Source organism: Leptodactylus fuscus, chromosome 9 (genome assembly GCF_031893055.1).
Source record: "Leptodactylus fuscus isolate aLepFus1 chromosome 9, aLepFus1.hap2, whole genome shotgun sequence".
NCBI classification, from domain to species: domain Eukaryota; kingdom Metazoa; phylum Chordata; class Amphibia; order Anura; family Leptodactylidae; genus Leptodactylus; species Leptodactylus fuscus.
The window spans coordinates 16681599-16690406 of NC_134273.1; the positions used below are offsets into that span (position 1 = coordinate 16681599).

General features: G+C 43.9%; 1 protein-coding gene across 1 annotated transcript in view; it reads left to right on the plus strand.

The window, feature by feature from the left end:
• Positions 1-5460, plus strand: part of COL24A1 (collagen type XXIV alpha 1 chain) — a 158910-nt gene extending 153450 nt beyond the window's left edge. Inside the window, exons 54-60 of the mRNA XM_075286987.1 lie at positions 86-121; positions 570-596; positions 699-764; positions 1350-1518; positions 1628-1737; positions 2255-2464; positions 4325-5460. Of these exons, the coding sequence (XP_075143088.1) occupies positions 86-121; positions 570-596; positions 699-764; positions 1350-1518; positions 1628-1737; positions 2255-2464; positions 4325-4468 (762 nt within the window). The 3' untranslated portion in view covers positions 4469-5460. The remainder of the gene's footprint in view (positions 1-85; positions 122-569; positions 597-698; positions 765-1349; positions 1519-1627; positions 1738-2254; positions 2465-4324) is intronic.
• Positions 5461-8808: the final 3348 nt, after the last annotated feature.

The window sequence follows — 8808 nt, forward strand, 5'->3', positions numbered from 1 at the left end:
GATCCATCAACATTAGTCGGATTAAAATATATTACATTTTACATGTTACTGAAATATTTTTTGCTTTTTCTACTTTATTTTCTAGGGACCGCAAGGGCCACCAGGAAACCCCGGTCCATCTGTAAGTACCATACAATGCCGGATATAATGGGGTCTGCTGGGGTTTCCACCTGAAATCGGCAGAGAGGGATAGTCTTGTTTCCAGGACTTTTCTCTCCACCTATTTTAAGTGGAATGGAGTGTTGAGGTCCTGACTTTGATGAAGGACACATCTGCATGGAGTTTGTATGTTCTCCCCGTGTTTGCATGGGTTTCAGATATTGATGAGCCCTGGCACTCGCTCCAGCAAGTAGTTGCATTGGGACTATCACATAGACATCGTTCTGTTGTCTATGTTGTCGCTGATCGCATCCCATGCAATAGAATCGGCGCTAAGGACAGGTCTACAATATTTGTTAAACTGGTAAACCCCTGATAGGTTACCCAATAACGTATAATAAATGGAGACCTGTAGAATGTCTAAAACAGCACAACAATTGTAATCTTAAGATATGAAATCTTTCTTTTAGGGTCCACGGGGTGCGCCAGGACCAACAGTAAGTGTAAAACATTTCTGGAACCTAGAAGGAGTTTCATCTATAAATCACGACGATCATATATAGAATTCTAATTATTTTTTTACCCATTTCATTACATAGAAAGTGATGGACGTGAACTCAGCCATTCAGGCCCTGATGGAGTCACACGCAGCTTTGCAGATGGAGGTACGCGCCGGACCAATCAAACCGCATTCACACGGGCGGCAGCCATTTTGGGATGGGGTCTAAACCATATCTATTTACTTAAATTTGTAATTCCACTTTGAAAAATTGAGGGTCATATTGGCGGCCATATTGGCAGCCATCAGCTCTCCCAAAAGGACATAGTCTGAAGAATAAGTTATAGGATGAGTAGAGATGAATCGTAAGGATATGACAATAAAATGATGGGAATCGCCAAACGGCCCCATTATGTGACTGATACTATATTGGGCTTACAATGGATCTGACAAAACATAACAGAAGCCACAACAATAAACAGAGCCTAAAAAACTACTGAGCCCAGATATTTTACGAAAAGTTCTAAGCAAAGACATTAAAGCGTTTTTGTTTCTCTTGTGTCACAATATATTCATTAAATTATGTTTTTCTTCCCTTTTTTCCCTATTAACCATCATGTCTTGCATGAACGTGTCTTGTGTATAACTGAATGCAATATTGGCTACCGTATTGTCTCTACATCGCCCTCTTGCTGCATTGTTACTAATCTGTATTACACTCTGGCTACCCTGTAACCTCACTAACCTGCAGAGCTATCAGAATACTGAAGTCACCATACTAGACTTTAGCACAGAGATCTTTAAAACACTCCATTACCTTACGGATTTGATGCACAGTATAAAGAACCCTCCCGGGACCCGCGACAACCCAGCTCGGATTTGTCGAGACCTTCTCCACTGTGAACGCAAAGTGGCAGATGGTAGGTGTCTGGTGTACGTGTGTGTACCCTGGGCAAGTCTTCATTGTCAGTGCCATCATTTGTATCCTTCATTGACTGGTTGTGTAACGATGCGTTTTCTGTTTTCTAGGAAAATATTGGATCGACCCAAATCTAGGATGTCCATCAGATGCTATAGAAGTGTATTGTAACTTTACAGCAGGGGGGCAGACATGTTTATCACCGGTCACTGTGACAAAGGTAATGTGACCTGTAAGACAAATGTATTGATAGTTCTGCAATGAGCACCAAGCCCATTCTCACTTCCAGATTCTCCAAAAATAAAGGTGACCATACGCCTTCAGTATCTGCTGGCCCGATGGTCATTTAGGCAACAACTATTCCTCCCAGCTTCCCCATACATATGTTCTCAAAGGGGAGAGGAGAGGAAGGCACTGCCAGACACCTCTTCTATGGGTACAGTGCCAGGGCCCGGCCACCATACAGGGCATAGAATTATCTGCTTCCATCTCTGTGCCATATATATATATATATATATATATATATATATATATATAGTATGGCCATCAGAAGTGGCCTCATATAGCTAGTCCATGTGCGAGCCTGGCGGTCCTCACCGATCATATAAGAACCCCCCAGTCAGATAACATAAAGAGAAATGCTCTTTGGCCTCTTGATTTCAATCACTAGTATAGAATTCTTTCATGACCCAACTAATACTTCTATGTATACTCTTATTTTTTTCCATTTTATCCAGCTGGAGTTTGGCGTTGGTAAAGTCCAGATGAATTTTCTCCACTTGTTGAGCTCCGAGGCCATTCACACCATAACTATCCACTGTCTAAACACACCGGTCATAGGAACAGAGGTTGGTGGAGGGACACCCCTTACCTTCAAAGGATGGAATGGCCACAAATTTGAAGGAAAAGAATTACTTGAAAGAAACGTTCTTCTAGATGAATGCAAGGTAAGACACATCATATAGGTAGGAGCAGGCGCATGTGACAAGAAAGAAACCAGAAGCAAGTAGGAAGGGAAAACTAAGGGCTACATGCACACAAGCAAGTGTGCACGTTGAGGTGGGAATGATTTCCTAGCGGAAAGTTTGCCGAACATCAAAATGTCATCCATTGCCATCCGTTCCTGATTGACTTCATTGGTGGGTTCATTCCAATGCCATGGATCTTGGCATCCTGCTCTATAATGGAGCAGAGCATTGGACCTCCTATCAGGAGAGACTTGGTCACGTCCATGAGGCCTAAGTGTTCAGGAGAGAGGAGAAGAGACCTTCACCACTGCTTAGAGTTCTTGTTACCTCTCCTGACATATTTGTTGTAAACATTTATATTCCCCATGAACTCGCAGCTTTGAAGCATCTCCAACCCAGGGGTGAACCTGCCCCTTTCGCCGCCCGAGGCGAACGTCAGAAAGCCGCCCCCCTCCCCCGGGAGGAGGGGGCGTGGTTGAGGGGGGCGGGGTTTATTGAAGGGGCGGGGCTTAGCGACGTTCGCAGGCAGAGAGCAGGCGCGGAGATTACCTGCTCTCTGCCTGAGCATGAGGGGAGGCTGCTGGAGCAGCGCTGCTCCAGTGGCCTCCCCAAGCCACCGCTCCGTGCTAAGCCAGTCCAGGACAGCTTGTCCTGGACTGGCTTAGGTAAGAAAAAATGCCGCCCTCCCTGGGGCCCTGGTATAGCGCCGCCAGAAGCGGTCGCTTCAGGTCGCCTCATGGGAGGTGCGGTGCTGCTCCAACCATGGCTCTATATTGTGTCATTCCTGTTGTTACTTCTAAAAAATTTTAAGTGGTATGACAGCTGGACGTTACCACTCCTGTGGTCAGTGCGGATGTGTAGATTCTACGTCCAAGTGTGTAGGACATACCTCTTAGACCCCATGCACACTACCAATGTGCATTCCATAATGCTTTCATGTCGATGAGGCCTCAGATTGATTCTGTTCCATTGACACGGAGAAGGGTAGGACGCGCTCTATAATCATCGGTGTCATCGGAATGAATGAATAGGAACCCCCATAGATGTGAATGCACTTGGATGTCACTTGAGTGTCATCTGACTGCATTTCACTGCAAACTTGGTCCTACATCGGAAGCAAACTCGGCCGTGTGCATGGGGTCAGGCTGGTAACACCCAGTTGTCACCTACTTGGATTCCCCCGCCCCCATTCATAGGATAGATCAACAATAAAGAATGTCTTCCCAGATGGCTCAATGATATCAGTGGAGCTGCAAGTAAACTTTATGACTATTATGGCCCCTTGGAAATATTAGCTGATGGCAGGAGGACCCGGCGGCAGAGTCTCCTCTGACCAGCTCAAGGGACAGTAAGGGGATGTCCAAAAGGACCCACACATGTAACCATAAGACTGTATTCACACAAACAGTGTTAAAGGGTGCACTACAATCAGTTAAGAAAAAAGAGAAACATGCCTGTGAGGAATCTACGAAAACAGTGCCCCATAGATACCAAATGGCCATAGAAATTTTTCTTCTTTAAGGGCCGTCATGCAACTTAGTCATCCAGTTTCTACTATTGATGGCCTGTCCTTAGGTCCCAGTGTCGGACCCTTGCAGATCTAATAGTGACCTATCTTAAGCATCGGTCATCAATAGTAGAAGCCAGATCCCATTGTTGGGGTGGTCCCGTGGGTAAAAATAGTGTCGAAATGGCTCAGAATGCGTTGCATAAAAAAGTAAAGTATTCTGATTCCCTCCTCCTCTGATTGAGTTCCTCGCCGCAATCATGAAGAAGAAACAGGCCGGGAACCAGCTCGCGCAGAACACCCCCTCTAAATAAGACCTCTCTTTCTTACAGGTACAAGACAGCAGCTGGCACAAGACAAAATTCCAGTTTCACACTCTAGAGACGAACCAACTCCCAATCGTTGACATCTCCAAGTTCACCCCCCTCCAGAAAGGACAGCATTATTTGGAGAACGGTCCGGTCTGCTTCCTCTGACAGGGACGGCTGCTATAGCGCAAGTCTCTTTTCTCGAAAAGAGCGTATATAAAATAAGGGAAGGTAGCAGTGTCTCCACTGCGTGACTATTACAGACCATTGTGTGGGCAATCTTCGAAAGAAGCCGGAAGAGACTTCCTCCTAAGAAGGACATATTTCACAGGAGATCGAGAACTTTGTTATTGAGAGAGTATTTAAGTTTTTTTTTTATTAATCTTTTTTTTTGTTTTTTTATTTTATACATATATAAATATATAAATACAACTTTGAGACAACTATAAAGCACTGTACAAGTTGCCTTCGAGGAAGCAGTCGGCTGGCTGAGGAGCAGTACTGGTTACTACTCTGGAAAGTGCAATAATGTTTTTGAGAAAAAAAAAAATGTAAAAAATTTTATAACCTCCTTGGTGGGAGGAGAGAACGACCACCCGCCCTGCGACGGCAACGGGACGAAACACTAAACATTGGATTCCGGTCCTTTTGCGGACACATACCTCTCGTGAGATGGTACCCTACCTCTTCCGTCTTGCCTAGTGCTAGAAAAACAAGGTGCTAACGGCTTAAATGGAAAAAATCGGATTGCTTCCCTTCTGTATGTGCTGGCTACATCAACGGTTCTCCTGTTTTTTTTGTTTTTTTTTAATTAGAAATCCATAAATTTTTAGTAAACCTTTATTTATGTGAAAGGATCCATCTATTTTTGTGAGTGTCCCGCATAGCACAATGTATACGGTGCCTATAAGACCTATTTTCTTATTGTACAAAAGCAAAAAATTGCAAATAAAGTTTGCCTTGTTCAGGATGTATTTTTTTCCCCGCCCCCCCTCAACATCCGATGGCAGCCATGTTGTTAAAGTGTGTATATATTTTGTAACATGTATTGAAATTTTAATACAGCGGATATTTTAAGAATGCTGATGTTAAGTTATAATAATTGTAATCGTTTCGGACGTTTAGATGATGATTTTTTATTTTTTTTTTGCGATATTATTTGGTGCTATTTTTTATTTAATTCAGAACTGTCGACAAAAAAAAATAATTAAATAAATAAAAAAATCCACGTTTCAGTCTAAAAAAAAAAACAAAAACGGAAAATGTGGTTACCGAAGATGAACATTATGTTAAACTGGCTTTCGGCTGTGTATTGTTTATGTTGCTACGTGTATATTTTAACCCTTCATCATACAATGAGATTGTCGGTCGTCTTTTACCACTGTAATAAAAATCTGCCTTAGTGTTAATAAAACAGCGCTGTACACTACGAGGGTCGGCGTCCGGTTTCTGTGCGCTGGATTTCGTCTTTCGGTTACGTTGTATCTGATAACCGTATTAGATGCGTTGGTTATCCGTTAGAGGAACAGATTGGGCGTTAAAGGTAGCCCATCCGATGGACAACAGATCCCGAGGGACCCCATTCAGTATAATGGAGTATCCGTTATTCCCTCACTGGCATCACCAGATGAAAAAGTTAGATTTGCAAGACTTTTTTGTCCTTGATGTCATATAGACTCTGAAACTGATTATTTAGTATACGTGTTCCCTCCCATAGGACATATGGATGTCATAGAGGTGAAATGTCTATGGTTCTTGCTTTGGGAGCCAATAATACTCGCCTTATGGTTCCTCCACTGTCCCCGACCTGCCTCTTCCCAGTCCCACACACATCTCTGTATCCTGGGTCCTGACAACCGCAGCCAGTCATTGCCCGCAGCCAGTCATTGCCCGCAGCAGTCACCTCAGTGGTGTTGAAGGGCCAACATTGCCGCATGTCCATGTCATTGCTAAAGGCCAATAGAGACCGTCAAGATACATACTACCTATTTTAGAGCATTCAGAGTGTTTTTTTTTCTTTTTGCTGGCTGGACGACCCCAGTTTTTCACTAGTAGGAGGCTGGGGAAGGTAGGAACAAAAAAACAAAACTAAACAACCCATACTCTCCTGTCGACAGGGCTCCACCATGGTCTAGTACTGCTCTTCCCAGGGTCATGTTCCAGCAGAAGTCCCCAACTCACATGACCACTGAGTTGAATAGGTCCCACGAGCTGAGGGCTTCCACATCAGGGCTTTGCTGGGCTGGACATCAGCAAGGGACATTGGAACACTGGAGACAAGTGAGTATAGGCTTTTTTTTTATTTTTCACCATCCCTGGCCTCTTTGTGGAAAATTGTACATCCTAAGCCACCCCGTTAGGTATGTCAATGCTGGACTGATACAGTCCTAAGTATTGTGCTGCTCAAACAAGGTCGGTGCTACATTGGGCTGTGTATCAGACATTAGTGCCCCTCACACTCCCCATAATTTAGTGTCTCCTAAATTGCTACCGAACATCCTGAACAGCAACCGAAGTGTAGATCTGTCCTGCTCGAGCCAGTTCAGCTAAGGAGGCCCCGCTACAATAGGATCTACATTATGTATAAACACTACTAAAGTAAAAATATTGGAAGGTGGCGACTTATGATTTGTGCACCACTAAAACAACATCTACAATGAGTCTGATGTAGTCGAAGCCAAACTCTGCAGATGCTCCATTTGCCTTATGGTTAAAGCAGCCCCAGTGCTACATGGCACACAATCCCACCAGAGGAGTTGCTTTACCTATGACATACAGTAGTGTGTGTCTTGTCATAAATGAGGCACATCTTCTGGCGTCTCAAGGATTACTAAGAACGATGTGCAAAACTCTGGTCTGTAAAACTTCCCCATTATGTATAAACACTAATAAAGTAAAAAAAAAATTGGAGGCCGACTTATGATTTGTGCACCACTAACACAACATCTACAATGAGTCTGAAGTAGTCAAAGCCACACCCTCTGGCTGATGATTGATTAAGGCTGTTGCTCTTTCCCGTTACCTGCAGCTCTGCTTCTTCTGATTGGCTGCTGTGTATAACACGAGTCTATCACAACCCCACCAGCCGGTCCGTGCATGGAGAGAATGAGAACTGCAAACCTTGGCCTGATCTTAGGGTAATGCAGTCTGCTTAGGTTACATTTCAGGGCCTGTACATAAAATAACTTTCTGCATAAATGACAACTTCTGCCTGTAACCTGTGTTTGCAGCAAGCAAAAGCTGGATCGCCACATTTTGCCTGCAGTGTAAAGTAAAAGGGTTTTTTCCTACTACAGTGCTTTATTATTTCCTAAGATGATCATTGGGATTCTCAATTGGACACAAAATCATGTGATCCAAGTTGCTTGAGAAAAAGAGTCTTTAACATACTGATGTTATAGAAAGCCTATGAAGGAATCTATTAGGCTACATTCACATTTGCCCCTGAGTCTCCGTGCAGGACTTTTTTTTTTTTTCCATCCGGTTTCAGTTTAAAAACAATGGACATTCGATGGACCCCATTATAGTTAAGGCTCCATGTGAAGCACTATTTAGCGGTTCGCTTCTCCGTTGTTTGGGTCCCTCAACGGACCCGAACAAAGGAGAGACAATGCTGGTGTGAACCTAGCATTAGATGTAGCCTCAGAGATCCATGTGAATCACTTTTCACGGTCCATTATAAATCCCATCGATCTACCAATAGACGATTTTGACGTGATTAATTTCTATGTATTCCATGGAGGTCGCTGTCAGCACCCTGCCAGCCCAGAAGCGATTATTGCCTTGCAATGGGCCGGGAAGCATTTGGCATTCAGAGAGTTGGAGGGTACTGATCGCTTGTAGCCCCCTGGACTGCCGCCAGGACTCCCAGGTTTTTGTGTACAGGCACTGGAGCAAAGAAGGGGTGGGCAGCCTGAGGAGCTTCGAGGAGGAAATACTGGGTACCTATGTAACACTGCACACGCCCCAGGCAAATGGAGCCAGGGGACATTATGCTTTATGGGAGCAAGATTGGGCCATAATATTGTGTGGTGGCAGAAGGGGATCATTATACTGTATATGTGTGTGGAAAATGGGGCCATTATATTGTATGTTTGGGCCTAAGGGGTCCATTATGTGGGGGGAAAAGGGGCCAGTGTACAATATGTGGGGTAAGAAAGGGGCCATTATACTATATATAGGGAAAGAAAGGGGCCATTATACTGTATATAGGGAAAGAAAGGGGCCATTATACTGTATATAGGGAAAGAAAGGGGCCATTATACTGTATATAGGGTAAGAAAGGGGCCATTATACTGTATATAGGGAAAGAAAGGGGCCATTATACTGTATAAAGGGAAAGAAAGGGGCCATTATACTGTATATAGGGTAAGAAAGGGGCCATTATACTGTATATAGGGAAAGAAAGGGGCCATTATACTGTATAAAGGGAAAGAAAGGGGCCATTATACTGTATATAGGGAAAGAAAGGGGCCATTATACTATATATAGGGAAAGAAAGGGGCCAT